This window comes from Sitophilus oryzae, unplaced genomic scaffold (assembly GCF_002938485.1).
Source record: "Sitophilus oryzae breed Bouriz unplaced genomic scaffold, Soryzae_2.0 scaffold_170_pilon_pilon, whole genome shotgun sequence".
Taxonomy (NCBI): domain Eukaryota; kingdom Metazoa; phylum Arthropoda; class Insecta; order Coleoptera; family Curculionidae; genus Sitophilus; species Sitophilus oryzae.
This window is the reverse complement of record NW_022146402.1, coordinates 233,130-251,858: the sequence shown is the minus strand read 5'-3', so window position 1 is coordinate 251,858 and position 18,729 is coordinate 233,130. Positions and strand designations below refer to the sequence as shown.

Below are 18,729 nucleotides of genomic sequence, written 5' to 3'. Positions count from 1 at the left end.
CTGAAAAGATTTGTCACAGGCTCCGGGCTGACTAATTGGAATTTAAATTTCCCGCTGGGGATTCAGCTGGTGGCTCTGCTGTAAAAATGTCAAGTTGTCACATTTATTTATTTATTTCATGACATTGTTATTCGTTTTGGTATGACGTGTTTTGGTTTAAATAAATAGTGTTGTGATACTTTAAGCTTAGAAATGTGTAAAACTTGGAAAATAAGTTCGTCATAATAATGCTTTTATTTATTCACTATTACATTAGTAATGCTAAAACACTCTATTTTAAAGTCGATTAGAGAAAATAGTATGATTCATTGGCAAGCGATGTAAATATTTGTGATCAGGTAAAATTGTGATGTAAGAGAAGGCTTAGCTTGCCTGCGGCAGGTCAGTAGTTGTTAGGCCGGCAGGCTGTTGTGTTGTGTTTTGTCATAGAGCTGATATTTGGGGGTTGAGAGTCTTTTAACTATAAACGTTGCAAGTACTGTAAGGCAACGGGTCGTTTGACCAGAAGAAAACCTCTTGTGACGTCTTGCCTTCGAGGTTGGTCTTGAGAGTTTGAGGTCTCCCTTGTCTTCTCGATTGACACGATGCGGCGTTGGGGTAGAGAGACTGGTGAGGTACCCCAATTAGCTTATTCGATTGGGATGCGAATCTGTTTAGCGGCAGAATTGCGTCCGGGGGAAGTCCCTATACTATTTCAGGTGACACTAGCTAGTTGTTGAAGATGATTAACCAATATATAACAGAATGATATTTGAATTAGATGGAAAATATGGAATGGGATATATTGAATAGAATATATCAGTGGCTAGGGGGCGGAGTACCCCAGGGTGAGTCTTACTATTTAACTATCAATTTTATCCAGATCAGTAAATGTTTGTTTTGTTATTTTCATGTACAATGAGAGAGTGCTTGCCAATGACCAACTAATTGGATATTTGAGGCGAATTTGCATTGTGAGACCCGGTTGAGTAAGCCCCAGAAATAAGTGATTTTACAAATGTTTACTACCAGACCTTGCAGTGGGACATTGCTCTTTTTAGAACCTCTTTTAGTGCAAAGTGTTCAAGATATACGCATCGCAACTTTATTAGAATATTATGAATCGAAAAGCGGTAGTAAGGGCCTTTTATTTCCCTTAAGTGCTATTAAGGTGGTGAGTTTTGTTGATGTAAATAATAACTGTTTATACGTTTATAATTAATTTCTTTTAGTTTCCTAAAATATTTTGATTAAAAGAAAATATGTAAAAGTGGGCAACGCTGTGCCGGTCAAGCTTAATCACGTGACTAAAAGTTTATTTGATATGAGCTATATACTGATTATTACCGGATATTTCAAAAGGAACGGAAAAAATAAACATATCTTCATCGTCGTAATTTTCTTCAACAGCTCTTTGGTACCAGTCTTCATCAGTAGCACCGCCACTGATTTCTTCAGCTTCTTCATACGATCCTTGATAAATATCAAAATTAAGAATTTTCCATCTTGTTAATCCAGAACTAGTAGACACGAATACTTTATGGACGTGCTTTGGCGTCAGATATCTAAAAAGTTATTTCAGATTTGTCTAAACTTTATCTTTAATGGTGTTATTTTAAAGCGGGCAATATAAAAAATTATATAGGAAAGCGGAGAGGTACCTCAGGACTTTAGCAATGCGAATATAGTGAATATATTTAAGAACAAAGAAAGTGCATCAGACTGCGGAAATTACCGGGGAATTTCACTGTTGGCTATCGGAGGAAAAAGTCTTGCAAAAATTATGTCAAATCGCCTGCACCCACATACAGAAAAAATCCTTCCAGAATCGCAAACGGGTTTTCGTACCAACAGTGGCACCGTCGGCGTCGATTCCATATTTTCCATCCGCCAACTACAGAAAAAAGTAAAAGAGCAGCAGTCTAAACTTTATGTTGCATTCATCGATCTAACAAAAGTCTTCGACTCTGTGAACAGAGATGCACTTTGGGCAATTATGAAAAAGTTCGGATTACCCAACAAATTTGTTACAGTGTGTAAAAGCCTCCATAACGACAACCAGTCAAGAGTGTCACATCATGGATCACTGAGCGATCCCTTCCTAACAATTACAGGAGTTAGGCAGGGATGTGTCTTAGCGCCTCTCCTATTCAACATATTCATGGCAGCGCTCTCCATTATAGTGGACAGCAAACTGCAGAAGAGAGGACTGGGCATTAGATACAGATATAAAGGCGGTCTGTTCAACATTAAAAGACTCAGGGCAAAAACATGTAGAAAATTCCAAACCAAAATCATGTGCACTCCCCCGGAAGATTATAGCAATGCTATAAAAATCGGAGAAGAACTATTGGAATATATAGCGGAATTTAATTACCTCGGCAGTTTGATTTCGGAAAAGGCCAATATCGACTCTGCAATTCAGCACAGGATTAGCAGCGCCTCAAGAGCATTCTGGAAATTAAAAGACAGAGTTGTTTACAATCATGACTTGAGCACAAAAACGAAACTACAGTGTACCGAGCAATAACAATCTCCATCATGTTATATGGAAGCGAAACCTGGATGCCGTACCGCCGACATATGAACGCTTTAAACAAGTTGCAACAGAGACACCTTAGACAACTGTTAAGAATCAAATGGTACCACCATGTCTCAAACGTATCGGTCCTTGAAAAAGCCAAATGCGAGAGTATTGAAATCATGGTTACAAAATCCCGCTTAAGATGGGCTGGTCACGTATGCAGAATGCAAGAAAACCGCATACCAAAATCTCTGCTTTACGGTGAGCTTGTAGACGGTAAGAGGAGGCCGGGTGGGCAACTCAAAAGGTACAAGCACATTTTCCATGAAAACTTAAAAGGGATTAACATGCAGAATCATTGGGATGAAGCACAATAGAACTCAATGGAGAAGAATTGTAAACTCAGTTAACAGCGACAACCAAAAAGTAAAGAGGCAATAAAGCAATGAGATTTTTGAATGTCCGAAGTGCGGTAGGCAAATAACATCACGTATCGGGTTTTTCAGTCACAGAAAAGCTCATGGAAGAAAACGCCTTGCGTGACCATCTTTTGATGCGTGTCGAATACTCGTCAGCGAGTAATGGCAGTGTGTATGTATTTTAAACCAAAAACCAGTCTACGTCATACCATTTTGTTTCGGAATTTTAACGAAATTATTATTAGTTAATTCGAGATGATGAATACCGGGACATAGGGGTGACGTGTATTGGTTATTATCAGATAATACGGCAGAACAACTTAAATATTCCGCAGAAAACATGCCTAAAACTATTAAAGAACGTAAATCTAACACTTTCCGAAATATTGGAATGTGAGCATTTTGCTATTACCCTTGATTATAAACAGCGGTATTACTAAAATACGATTTGCTATAGACATATCAGTAATAATCGTTTAGCCATGATAGCCAGTATCCAAAAATCCTAGTTCAAATAATTTCTATGCGAAACCTGGATACTTAAAACGGACATTATAAGGAAACTAAAAAAAAAATAAAGTCGCAAAACGCTCAATGGAACGAAATATGCTGGAAATAACCAAGAAAAACCGTAAAAAAATAAAGTGGATACGACAAAAAACCCAGGTAATAGATGTCATCCACAGAATTAAATCCCTCAAGTAGAAAAGGGCAGGACACTTGGCAAGAAGGACAGACAACAGATGGACCACAAAATTTACAGCATGGTACCCACGAGGAATTAAGAGACCTAGAGGAAGACCAAACCTGAGACGGGACCATGACATTAGGAAATTAGCAGGGATAACTTGGGCCCGCACAGCCAACAATAGACAACAATAGGCCCAACTACAAAGAGATGAACTAAATATGAGAGGGCGGCACACCATAATTGGAAATAGTTTAATAAGCTCAATAATGATGAAACGATTTCATCAGAATTATACTTACTTGTCTTCGGAGTTTCTTATTTTGGGCATGGAATCATCAAACCAATGTAATTTTTTGACATCGTACATTAAGTTATTATATAGAGCTGTTCCTAAAACACCATTAATAGGTAATTACATTAAGGAAACAGAATGTCTGTGTTTTATTTTAATTCTTAATACATACAATACTAAAATCACCCTCAAACATAGATTTTAGTAGAATATTATGACATAAAATTATATCACGCCAATTATAATATCATTGTATATTTCTAAGAAATTTTTGATACAAATGTTATGATAGAGGTCTATAAAATACTTGATTTAGACCTGTATATCTCCTAAATAAAAACTATTAATTATTAAAATAATAATAAAAAACAATTGACTAAAATTTGTTCTGTAAAAATCATTGTTGTCACTTATTGTTTTCACTCGATATAGAAAACTCACTATTGGTATTTCAGATGACCTCATATAGATCGCTCTAGAACCTACAAGAGCTTGTACCATTTGGATTGTGTCCAACGCATAACAATTGAAGTTTGATATTGTATTCCTGGAAGCAAAAAATATATTTCAAATATATTTTATTCCAGTTTTTTTCTGCCAAAAACGATATTGTTCAGTTAGTTATTACGTCGTTATTTAACATCTACGGATAGTTGTCAATATATTTCAGTATCTATCTGTATTCCATCAATAAAATAAAATTTAGTGTATATTTAGTTTTTCCAATGTTGTAATCAAGTTGCTATCGTGTCTTTCATTATTATTTATGTATGATTCCAATTTATTTTGTGCTCTATGAGTATTTTTTTGTAAATTGTATTTGTTGTTGTTGTTGTTTGTATATTTTGTTTTGTGTTCTTTAGTTTGTAGTTTCACATTGTATTGTTTTATGTTTAATAATGTTTTTAGTTATCTCTTCTATATTTCTTCTGATGTTGCATGTGAATAACTATTCAAACAAATTGTCATTTTTCTACATCTCTACATTTCTATGGTTTTTCGAGAACACACGAATGCATAACAATGTTAGAGATAAGAAACAAATAAAGAATGAAAATGACCCCAAAAAAGCAAAAACGCTGTTTTTTCGGGTAAAATATGATGGCAACAATTTTTTGAAATCATCCTAATCAATTATCTTCAAAAAAGAAGCCCCATTACAGGAGAATACTACACAACATTACATTATGCTGACAGAAATCGCAGCAAAATGGGCACATCTGCAAAAGGAAGTATATTTGTTTCACCAAGATAATGCACATACAAGACATCTCACATTTCTGCGGTTGCTAAAAAGAACATTCATGAATTATAGTTTGGACTGCTAGACAACCTTCCTAATGGACCAGATTTAGCTCCCAGTAATTTCTCATATTTTCCAACGAAGAAGTCATCACCTTCAGAGACAACTATTTTGCTCACCAAGAGGGCGCCAAGTACTATTTGGCCGAGTTGATGAAGTTGGAGCATCGATAATATAATGTGTTTTGTCTCTGAATTTATATCTCCAGAAGTGTTTTCGAATTCCAAATTTCAAAGTCTTTGGATTTTTTCATTATCTTCTTTCTTCTGTTACTACCGGTTCTTTTATTATTTTTTATTATTCGAATTCAATTTGTGTTTGCGTTTCATGAGTATTTGTAAATTTGTATATGAGAAAGTCTTTTTCCTCCATTATATTTTGTGTCTTTTAATAAGTGTTACGTTTTATTTGTGTATACCGACACTGTTTTTGCTACATGTTAATGTTATGTGTTTGAGAGTTATATGTGAGTTACTATTCAATCTAAATCAAAATTTGAGCTAATTTTTCTCTATTTTTCTACAATATTTCTCATCTCGTTTTGATTTGTCTCACATCATTATGGAAAACAAATTTATTTCTTAAAAAAATAATTATATTATTTAGTTTTTGGTTTGGTAGTAGGGATTCATCAAGTCAAGTAGCTTGATGTTTTTAGAAACTACTTGACATGACTTGAAAAAGCAAGTATTTTAGACTCTCACTACTTGTAACTTGATTTTCAATCGTTACTACTTGACTTGATATCAAGCAGTTTCAAGCTACTTGATATTACTTGATTGCATCTTGTCGCACTGCGCATCTTATACTAGTGATTGGACATCGGTCATCTAACATCGATGATAATATTACTTAATATTATGGATGCTGATAAAATATCGGTTGAAAAATATCGATGGTTTAAAACATTATTATTGATTATTGGTTAGTCTTGATAAAAATAAAATACTTGGCCCTTTAACGGCGTAGAAGTTACAAGTCTAAAATCCCTATCATATGGCCTAACTATATGTAGATAAAGCACTTGACCGAATCCTAATCCACCTTTTGATATGGTTTCCTTGCTTTTTAAAAAACGACGCATCAGCAAATTCAAAGTGACATTTGTAATTTATTTTTTTTACTCAGTAGTTTTATACAGGTACGGACGAAAAGTTATTACTCTTCAAACAGTTAAAACATAGGTGGGTGGTGTCCTCTACAGGTAGGAGTCATATTGACATCAAAATCAAATTTCTCATGTTAAAAAACTCCCAGACACTAATTTTCATCCAAATATTGACGATACTTCTGAAATTATTTGGAAAAAATTGAAATAAAAATGAAACTTCTACACCCTGTATCTCCGAAACTAAGCATTTTAGGACACACATTTGTACCACAGATTATACAGATTATAAACTTTGTTTTTTCTTTATTTTCGTGGTTCCAATTTTCGGAATCGGGCACTAGTTAGGTTACTAGTTTGTACACATAGCACGCCCACTTATGGCCTCTTAAATTGTGCATAGCGTCTGACCGGCACAGTTATTAGAGAGATATCGGAAAACCGAATAGCGTCATGCAGTATTTACGCGTACCTTATCATGGTTACGCTATGCGCGAGTCAATTTTTAACACCCGCTAATAACGTTACCGCCTGACGTAATTTGCGGATCAATTACACCAAGGGCTCTTTCTAAATAACGTTTAAAAATTGCTTAAATGGGCATGTGCGGGTATTTGACAACCGGGGCCGGCCGGCGAGATCTTTTATTTTAGGTTATGTTTGAATTGTTTTGAATTATTACTTTAGTTTTATTAGGTAATTTGATATTTAAGTAGCTGGGATTAGTTTTAATTAAATAAGTATGGCTCAAAATATGGATTCCACCTCTTCCAATATTAAAGAACCTATAAGGAGGCTTAGGTTTACAGCAGATGACGACTTAGCCCTTCTAAGACAATTTGTTGCTTGTTGCCCTAAACCCACTGGCAGACGTTGAACAGTAAAGCACTGGAAATAAGCACTTTAGCTCTTTAGTTTTGAAATACCTAGTAAACAAAACAATTTCAAAGTTTTAAATTCAAAGTTAGGTTAAGTTTAAATAGCGGACGCGACGCGAACAGAATTCTTTCCTATCCGATAACTATAAATGAAGAGAGTTAATACCACCTCACGTAAAGGAAATAACACCTGGCCTTATTAACGTCCATGCACGCTATTCGGTTTAGCGATATCTCTCTATTACGCTGTTTATTGTTATTTTAGGTGAGCTTATTTTTGCGCACAGGAAATTTTACTCCTTTGCACATCGTCATAAAAAACAATTTACGTACCACGAATTAAGCTTGATTTTTATGCATCCGTTATCCGACGATACGATGATACGATATTAATTTTATTGGTTGAATTTAAAGACTTCGATTGGTTAGAAACGGTTAACCAATCTAAGCCTTTCAATTCAACCAATAAAATTAATATCGTATCATCGCATCGTCGGACAACGAATGCATAAAAATCAAGCTTAAGGGATAAGATTTTTATCTGTATACATATAGTATACCTAATCTGTGTTTATACGAACTTATTTACTTATTTTTACCTGTAGAATATGATGCCGAAGTTTCCGGAATACAGTTCGGACCACCCTGTATATTTTCTTTTTGGATAATCTATATTTACGTTATTATTATCTATTTACGTTAATAAATAGTTTCTTACTTTATTTGGTTTTTATTGTTGTTTTAATCTGCGATTTTTGTTAACATTAGAATTTAGTTTTTTCAATAAAGTTTATTATTGCAGGATTTTGTGGTTGATTAAAAATATCAAATGAAACTTAATACAAAGTAAATTAATCAAGTAGCTTGACAAAAATCAAGTAGTTGTGAGCAATGGATTGACTTTTCAAGTACTTGAAATTGAAACTACTACTGACTTGAACTTAATTTGATTTCAAGTCAAGTAACTTGAAAGTCAAGTCAAGCTGTGAAGCCCTATTTAGTAGTGATAATTAACAGCCGATAAATATTCGAATCTCTTAAATTTATTGCCAACCAAATGAGCAAAATCAGAATAACCAACTATTTCAATCGTTGTTGATCGGTACTGAGCGATTACATCTAAAAATTCTGCATACTTACGATAAGAAGGATGATAATAAGCGTACACGACTTTTTCTATGGGATCTTGTATAACATAAGGACAATTTTTACAGTATATCCTAAAACAAAAAAAAATGTTTAATTTGCACAGGGTATTAACAAAACAATACCTACCATTCGGGGTGCACTTTCCAGTTTCTATTGTTAACGATAAATTCTGGAGGAGGGTCATGAAAGTTATGCATATCTGCCGTTTTATTCACCTTCACATATCCATATTTGTCTGGCAATACGATGCATAAAGTGAATGGTCCAAGTTCGGTAAAATGGTAATGCCTAGTGGCTCGTATAATTCGTTTCTAGAATATCAATAAAAAAAAGAGTAAAATCGAAATTTGAAAAAAGGCCTATGAGCGGTTCTCCATAAACTTCTAACCTTCCAAGTAGTAGAGTACCCAGAGACTTTTACCTCGGAATTCAATTACTGTGAATGTATTAACGTGAAACCTTCTGTATTGTGTTTTGTAGATAAAATACTAAAATGTTTACCCATTTTTTTCGTTGCTTTTATTTTTTTATTTTAGTAATTTTAGTGAATTGTTAGTTACTTCCTTCTTAATTTTTTGATTTTTTAATTTTTTTTGTAAGTAAATTTATTGAAATAAATGAATATAATGCATAAGCTATACCTATTCTGCTTCTATTCTAATCATTGAAATTTTGATTGAAATCGAATTATACAGGGTGGCGCGTCATATACGACGCGGTTTTTGCAAGGAGAAAAAAAGGGTTTTCTTTCTTGTAAATTTAATCGACTACCTATTAGTCTAAGAGCTGGCTACATAAAAAACCTTATCATCGTTATATGGCTAATTTTTTGTGTGAAGTATCCTTTTGTGTAGCCATTATGAAATAGTCATGTCTGCCAGCGCGATCCCGGTGCTTAAAGCGGGGACGACCAATCGAAAGGGTGAAATTTGGACATTAAAATATTATAAGATACACGAGTTATAATTGCGAAAATAGCTTTTATCTATTATTAAGAAACATGGAAAATTGTTGGCAGACCTTTTTCTGGTCGCTAAAATGCCGACAGATAACGCGAAAGATGCATGAAATTTTAAAAATTATCTCGAAAATTCCACACCTGTAAATTTTAACCAATCAAAACGTGTTTTTTGACAAATCACCATGGCAACGGTTAAATTTTAGTAATTTTTTTTTTCCTTGTGGACACCCAACAGCGAATTATACTGGAAATTTTTTGACGTTTATAATGACAGAATATCTTTTTGAGAGTCTGGTTTTTATTTGTTTACATGATAATTTTGATAAATTTTAATTACAAAGCTGAGATGAAAGTTTGTAAACTGCGTCCATACGCTTGACTTCGATTTCCTAGTATTCGCGGGTGTCAACTGCTTAATCTCCTGGCGAATATTTTCTTTGTTTTCATGACCGAAGCGAAACATTTTTTTTAAGCCGTGCCGCTTGACAGCTTCAAAACTGAAATAGTTTTAAGGTTTGGGTGTCACTTAGTTGTCATAGTAACTAAATAATCAATTCGACCAAATATCGAAAAATACATTTTAATTATTTGATTTTCAAACACAATTTGGTGTGGAATTTTCTTACCGAATACCACACGAGGTCAAATTATTTCCGGAAATTTTTTCGAGCTCATGAATATTTTGAAAATTATTCCGAATCGAAGACGAGGGATAATTTTCTAAAAATATTCATGAGCGAGAAAAAATGTCCGGATTTATTCGACCTCTAGTGGTATTACCAGGTATTACTAGTGAAAATTATTAAACGATGAAAAACTATGATGAAAAATGTCTGTCACCACGAGAAAAATGTCTGTCAACAGTTTTACACGTTTCTTAATAATAAATAAAAGGTATTTTCACAATTATAACACGTGTACCTTATAATATTTTTAGTGTCAAAATTTCACCCTTTCGATTGGCCGCCCCCGCTTTAAGCCCCGGGATCACGCTGGCAGACATGACTATTTCATAATGGCTACACAAAAGGATAGACAAAACACAAAAAATTAGCCATGTAACGATAAGGTTTTTGATGTAGCCAGCTCTCCGTCTATATGTCGCCATTAAGAAATTATGTTTTTTGACTAAAAACGAAAAAAAAAATCCAAAATTTTTTTAAGAAAAACTGAAATTTTCAAAAAAAATTTTTCGCGAAAAAAATCTCATAATCCTGTTTTCTGGTGTCGAAATATACTACCTCTAAAATTTTTTGCACTTATTTTAGAGCAAAATAAAAACACTAACACACTCTTTATAATTAATTATAAACAGTTTATAATCATCTGCTGATGATGCTAACATGGTTAGCGAAACGCGCGTCCAGTGTAAAAGTAAAAGTGTTTTGGTGTATTGTGGTGATTTAGTGTTTTTATTTTGCTGTTTAACACCAAAGGTTCCAACCCTCAACTGTAACTTATTTTAGACTCACCCTGTATATATGTTTTTGGTATATTATAGGGTATTGTAAACTTACCATATTATCTAGAGTGTACTTCATTTTTAAAGTACAATTTCTACCTTCCCGTTTAAGCATCATTTTTCGTAGCTAAAAAATAGTCATTTAATTATTGCATTTTTAATTATACAGGGTGTTTCAAAAGACATGTGCGGCCATCTCTCGTGGGGGATTTCTCACGTAAAAAGTAGATTTATTTTTCATATCAAGTTAGGTCCGATTCTGCTTTGTTTCGTAGTTACAGGGTGTTAAAGTCTTAATAATATTTCGATTTATTATAATTTTCGTCCAAGTACTTTTAGTGACTCGAATAAAATTTTGAGGGTAAAAGTTAGTAGTAAGTAGTTAAATGGCGACATATTTTAAAACTAAAAAAATGAGATGAAACTTTAATTTTCTGATTTTATTTATTTATAGAGAAGGTATTATTTTCTAGAGCCGATATCATAATATATCGGGTGTTTCGCAAAAGTGGTTCGCCCCTGTAACTTTTTTATTTTTTCTGATAAAAAAACGAGATTTGGTATGTTAGCATATGACATAAATTAGAATTGATTGACGTATTCAATTCGTTTTTATCACTCCTTGATTCACCGGATATAACTAAAACTTTTGATTTTTAAATGGCACCATTGCTATTTTTTTACTTTAATCGATATAAACGGCATTAAACGGCCGACACAATTTTCATATCAAAAGAAAAAAGTCAGTGGTGCACATGTTTTTTCTTTGAAAAATATTCCAGTGATAACAGCACGTCCCTGATGCAGTTATATACACTTTTTAGCATTAAAATATGTAGCACTTATAGTTTTTTATATTACCCTGAAAATTTCATTCGAATCGTTAAAATTTACTTGGAAGAAAAATATAATAAATCGAAAAAATAGTAAAACTTTAACACCCTGTAGCTACAAAACAAAGCAAAATCAGACCGATGTTGATATGAAAAATAAATATTATTTTTACGTGAGAAATCTCCCCACGAGAGATGGCACATGCTTTTTGAAACACTCTGTATATGTGTATAGTTTAAGTCATTATTCTTCAGAAGTCTCTTTCAGAATTCAATTCAATCAAGAATTTTTCAGATAAATTTTCGCGAAAAATAATAGCTGTCATTTTTCATGTGTTATAATTAAGGGTTATATAGTCAAAGGTTACAATAATGCTATAATAATACCGTATGATCGAATAAAAACGACGTCCAGTTGGCTTGGAAATGACGATCGATGGCATTTCCTATATAAATTTACATATAAAATGACAGCGATCTTCATTTCATAGTCATCGCTGACGCCGTTTTTATTCGATCATACGGTACCTATTATAGCATTTTATTAGTCGATCATACCAACAGGTATGGTAGGCTATTAAGATCGGCAAAAAAATTTTTTTTTAATTCCACTCGAAATGAGTTATTTGGGTCATAAATGACCTAAATACAAAATATTTTCATGATGTCTGTCTGTCTGTCTGTCCGTCCGTCTGTCTGTAAGACGATAACTCAAAAACCGTTAAACCGATTTTAACCAAATTTGGCACAAAAATACTGTGGCACCCGAGAATCTGGCCATTAGTTTTGGGGGGGGGATGAGAAGGCGGTACGGGAGGGGGTTAAAAATTTAAAAAAATCGTAACTCGAAAATTACAGTAGATAGCGAAACGCAGCTTTGAATTTAAGATTAGGAATAATATTTGCAACAAAATTTGTAATAACATCAAAATCAGTCAAAGTCGCAGTTTTTGAGATAATTGAAAATAAAAGAACTGCCTACCAACTTTTTATTAATATATTTTAGTATGGGCGGCTATACGTGCCTCCCGGCGCCAATTTTTTCCTTAAAATTGACACTTTTCAGACAACATATCAAAAATATGGTATTTCCTAATGTATCAATTTTCTGTATAGAGATACTTACTTTTACAATTTCTTTTCCAAATATCCTTGGTTGGTTTTCATCGTCAAGTATTTCAGTCTCCAGAATATCAACTCTATTGAATGTAGGTTTTAAAATATATTCAAACTAAAAGAGATAATAAACTAATCAAAACGATTATTGTATATTTTTAAAAAATATATAACTCAGATGCATATAAAACGCAACAGAAAAATTTTTGGTCAAGTTTAGAATGTTATATTTTTTAATTTTGGCTTTATTTCCTTGATTTTTTAGCAAACTGTATATAAATATATCAACTTTAATTCGTAAACTCAGTTTATCCATGAACTTTAGTATTTGACTTATTATACAGGGTTAATCGAAGATTTGTTTTTTACCCTGTACAATAATTTCATCAGCAAATTTTCCTAAAATATTATTTTTCGGTCAGAACCATTTCCTGAATAATTTATTTTTTGGCTCATGTCAACACATCCCTTGGTTAATTTTTAAGAGCAAATCGAATTTCAAAAAAATCCGCCATCTTAGCCGCTATCTTGAATATCTCACTTCTGGTTCAGATTTCGCTCTGGCAACAGGCAGAAGCGGATTCAGCGCTCTCGAATTAAGGGGAAAAGGGTAGTTTCCAAAAAGTAATATGAAATGCTTCTCAAACTTAAAATTTCCGAAAAAGAGACTAGACTACTAGTTCTTAATCTTAATCTTGATTATCACAGAATTGATTATCACTAACAGGAGCCCGTGCAGGACAATTTACACAGATCTAACACGTCTTGCGGCCACTACCTCGTCCACTTCAATAAGAATATCGAGACACAGCTAGTCAACAGCCTTCCAGTTCAAAACCAAAATGATCTCAAAGCACTCAGTGTGGTATATAGGTAACTTACCTCTGTACGATGTTCGGGATGCATTAAAATATATCCATTGTTGGTTATAATGAAAGCATACCCATTAACACCAATCTGTAATAAGTATATGTCTGTAATATATTTTTATTTATTATAGTGGCTCCACCAAAGCAACATAAATAAACATGAAAGAAATACATTACAATTATAGTGCGTTAATTAATGCACTATAGTTTTTTTTTCTATATTGAAAATAAAAATATAGAAGTTTAACATAAATGTTTTATTAACACATCATCTATGTTCCTTCTGGAGAATTACCAATTATTAATAAGGGGCCATCCATAAATTACGTCACACGAATTTTATGTTTTTATTTTTCCCCCGTCCTTGTCACAGGTTGTCACAGTTTTAGAACACCCTCCCCCCTGATGTGAAGTCACACATTTTTCAAATTTATGCATGTATTAAAATCATCAAAAGAAAACAGTTATTTTCATTTCTTTTCTTATTTTTATTAAATGTGAGTGATAAATTATTAATAAATATACCGGGTGCGTCTCAAAAGTGGCTCACCGGTATAACTCTTTTATTTTTTCAGATAAAAAAACGATATTTGGTATGTTAGTATATGAGATAAATTGTGAGTGACTGACGTATTCAATTGTTTTCGGTCACTTCCGGTTTCACCGGAAATGACTACAACTTTTGATTTTTAAATGGCACCCTCGGTATATTTTTACTCTATTCGATAGGAAATGACACTCTGAATCGAATGACACATCATATGTCAACTTTTGACATTTTGGCATATGGCTTATTTGAAATTGTAACATGCGGTTCATAACGACAATTTGACTCAAAATATCAGGTGTGTGGTATGAAATTATTCGCAAAAAAATGCTTTTTCCAAATATGCTAATGAGCGACCCTCGTTCCATTTGAAAAAATTGAGATATGATTAAAAATTCGATTTGGGCATCTTTTAACCGGCCAGGACAAAACACTAAAAACATTAGACGATCAAATCTCTTTTTCCAAGGCTCCTTGATTAAAAATTAGTGTTCTTAACCGTCTTTTTCCAAGGCTCCTTGATTAAAAATTAGTGTTCTTAACACAGTCATGGCCCTCTAGATTAAAATTTAAAATAGAATTTGTTTTTGAATGACTATGTCAAAAATTGATATATGATATGTCATTCGATTCAGAGTGTCTTTTCTATCGAATAAAGTAAAAAAATACCGATGGTGCCATTTAAAAATCAAAAGTTGTAGTCATTTCCGATAAAACCGGAAGTGACCGAAAACAATTCAAATATAATTATGTGACAAAAATTAGCTAAAATGAAATCAAATACTCAAAATGCTTCCTTTCCTGTTAACTGCATAAAATGATTGTCTTTCCAAGAGGATCTTTTCATTTTAAAAAGCGTATGTGTAGTTCTACCTCGAAAAGCAGCTACAATAATTTCTCTCATGTTGTCGACAATAGTTGGTCGAGTTTTGTAAACACTGTCTTTAACATATCCCCATAAAAAACAGACTAGATAAAATCAGGAGCATTTAAGTATTCTATTAATTGGTGAATGCACACTGCATTCGCCAACTAATGGAATCATATCATTTCTCTCTGATGTAGGATAAGTTTGCATTTTCGGCAAATTTCTGAGCATTTTTTTGTTTTAACTGACATAAAATGATAACTAGTTGTTAAAGTTGGACTAATTAGACAGCTATGTTGAAGCAACGTCAGACATATCACAGCCATCTAGATTTTATCAAATAATAAGGATTTACTCAGATCAAATCATGTAAATGAAAATATCTAGGAAAATATTTGTTTGAGGGGTAGGCAACCTTAATAGTATTTTGAAGAGACATGAATTCTCCATTGAATATCGGAATAATATACTGAGTGTTCCATTTAAAATAAAAGAGTAACATGCTTTTAAAGGTGGCCACTTTTTGGATTAAGTTTTAATTTGATTTAAAGTACAATGGTTAATTTAACTACATATTAGGCTATACCGGGTAAATTCCAATTTAGGTAGCTTTTATTGTAATTTTAAAATTGTTCTTTATTTCTAGAAAATGTTAAATATGTCAAAAACCTTACATTTTAGTTATATACTTCTCTTATAAAACTCGCCTTTATTTTTCTCCCAGAATCCAAAAATCAATTAATATATAGGGTGTTCCATTACAAAAAACACAACTTTGATATGTAACTTTTTTTGGGGACACCCTGTAGAACTCTCTATATTTTTAAAAAGTCCTCTGAATTAACCTACATATGCTCACAAAATTTCATTTCAATGCAAACTGTCGTTCTCCTTAGAGCCTCCGCGGCGTATGAAGGGCGCCACCCTGTATAAATGTCGTGCTTTACAATTTTAAATTTTAACATGTTACGTCACAAAACTTTTGACATTCCCTGCCCCTTGTCATACTACATCACATTACGGTGATGCCCTCCCCCCCCTTAACCTGTGACGTAATTCATGGGTGGCCACTAATTTACTATTTCTACTTAAATTACTTTCTATCAACTTACCAATTCATGTGGTATCCTAGCTCTGAAGTGTTTAATAGGTACGTCTAATGCCGCAACACCTATAAGGTCATACTAAAAAAAACAAACAAATCATATATAAAATTACAATAATGGTGAGCTTATCAACAAATATTTTATAAATATGTCATATCAAGTAAAAAATATGTTCGTTAGATTGGAAATGAAGATCGCAGTCATTTTATATGTATAATTATATTGCAAATGTCACAGATCGTCATTTCTAAAGCATATTGACGCCCTTTATTTTTATAGATATACAGAGTGAGTCATAAATAAGTGCAAATACTTTCAGGGCTGGTAGGTATCGATAAAACAAACATATTTTCTCTTTATCGTTTTTCAAATATGTCCAAAATATCCGAGTTATTTTACTTTGAAAATTTCCAAAAAAGATGATTTTTGGCTCAAATTTTGAGAACCACTGGATATTTTCTGTTTTTTTTTTTCTGAAAATTTAATCTACTACTAAATTTTCAAAAAAATAATTTTGCAAAAACGACACATAATCATGGGTAACCTAATCATGTTTCCGGGGTCGAAATATAAAGCCTCTAAAAATATTTGCACTTTTTTAAGACTCACCCTGTATAGGAAGAAACCAAAAAGCGAGGTGAAATATTTATCCCCTGAAAGCTAAAGCATTTTTTTGTTTGTTAGTCACAAAAGAGATACCTGGTAGATTTAACATTTTGTGGCAATGGCTACGTATAGTCTGTGAAACGAATAACTTTGAATTTGACAGTTCCCGCGGGCTTTTCTAGTGTTAATTTTATTAGGTTAGCAACTTGCGGCCATACTGACGCAAAGCCGTCTCTAGTAGAACAGCCTCGGAGCGAGATTTATGACGTCACGCTAGTTAGATATTACGGATTAGTAAATATATTGAAAAAAATAGTGTCGAATATAATCCAAAAAATTACATATAAAATATTCACAACCTAACCTAACACCACATAATGTTTACTGCAATTAATAAACTAATATAAACTTGTCAAAAGATGACCACATATTTTTTAAAATTATTATTCTTAACACTAAAACTATCTACATTGACTATGGCTGAAATCGTACTCCATAGTCAATGCAGATAGTTTTAGTGTTAAAATAATAATTTAAAAAAACGTGGTCATCTTTGACAAGTTTTATATTAGTTTATATAAACTGCAATAAACAATGATGTGGTGTGGTGTGAATATTTTATATGTAATTTTTACATATAATGATTATATTCGACACTATTTTTTTCATACGATACAACACTGATGAAGGCTATAATGTTAGCCGAAACGTTTTTTTTAAACCAAATAAAAATAATGAAAAACCAATTGAAAACTTAATCAGCGTTTTTTCCGAACCTAAATCCCAAGAAAATCAAAAATTTTAGAATAATTTTACATAATAAAATGACAGCGATCTTTATTTCATAGCCATCGCTGACGCCTTTTTTTCTATGATATTGTATTATCTGCAAATATAATTTTTCGAACATTGATACTTGCAAAATATACATATAAATTTTGTGAATGCAAATAATAATACATCACTATTAGTAGATATTGAATGTTTTTTGCTAAATTAGATCGATTTTCAAACCCCAAAATTTAAAATATATTTTACATTTTACCCATTATCTTATGTACCTATTCATTATTTGTATATTGCAAAACATTTGCTGCATTTGTATGATTCATAGTTTATCTGGCAAAGTATTTATTACTATAAATAGGTATATATATATATATATATATATATATATATATATATATATATATATATATATATATATATATATATATATATTATTATGTTTTCCATGTATTCTACAACATATTTATTAATCCGTAGTATCTAACTAGCGTGACGTCATAAATGTCGCTCCCAGGCTGTTCTATTAGAGACGGCATTGGTCTGATATTCAGAAATGTCAAAAGCTGATGACATTTTACTTTTGACAATTATAACATTTCGTGTTGATTTTTGCAAAAAGAGGAAGAACTGTCACTTGTTTTATTATTTTCCTTTTCTATTTCACGAAAGTAAAAAGAGTTACCTATCTGATTCGTTCAGGCACTCAATTTAAAGAATATCAGTAAATTTTTTGACAGAGGGATTTTAGGTATATTTGACATGCTGGTAAAAAATAACGGTCAAAATTCAAAGTTATTCATTTTATAGACTATAACACCTTATATCGTATGATAGAAAAAAGACGGCGGCCGCGGCGGCGTCAGCGATGGCTATGAAACGAAGATCGCTGTCATTTTATATATAAAATTTTATGGTCATTTTATGTGTAAAATTATATGTCATCGATGTTCATTTCCAAGCCAACTGGACGCCGTTTTTTTTTCGATCATACGGTACTATCCCTACTAATCTTATATATAAAAGGTAGATTACCTATAGTATATATTTTGTATTTACCTCATCGTCTTTTCTACCATATACGGGTAGAGATACTGTTGTCATATATTTGTAATCCTTTTTTTCTTCATATTTTTCAAATTCCTAAGAAAAATAATACAAACAATTTTTAAACTAACAAACAATTTTTAAACTAAACAATTTTTAAACTAACTATGTACTTGCATTTAAAG

At 32.4% G+C, this 18,729-nt stretch overlaps 1 protein-coding gene across 1 annotated transcript in view; it reads right to left on the bottom strand.

The window, feature by feature from the left end:
- Positions 1-18,729, bottom strand: part of LOC115881250 (voltage-dependent calcium channel subunit alpha-2/delta-3-like) — a 78,611-nt gene that overhangs the window by 16,181 nt on the left and 43,701 nt on the right. The window contains exons 11-19 of the mRNA XM_030898667.1: positions 18,557-18,640; positions 16,112-16,183; positions 13,598-13,672; positions 12,726-12,830; positions 10,822-10,893; positions 8,470-8,654; positions 8,335-8,414; positions 3,913-4,003; positions 1,327-1,544 (exon numbers count right to left, since the gene is read on the bottom strand). Coding sequence (XP_030754527.1) covers positions 1,327-1,544; positions 3,913-4,003; positions 8,335-8,414; positions 8,470-8,654; positions 10,822-10,893; positions 12,726-12,830; positions 13,598-13,672; positions 16,112-16,183; positions 18,557-18,640 — 982 coding nt within the window. The remainder of the gene's footprint in view (positions 1-1,326; positions 1,545-3,912; positions 4,004-8,334; positions 8,415-8,469; positions 8,655-10,821; positions 10,894-12,725; positions 12,831-13,597; positions 13,673-16,111; positions 16,184-18,556; positions 18,641-18,729) is intronic.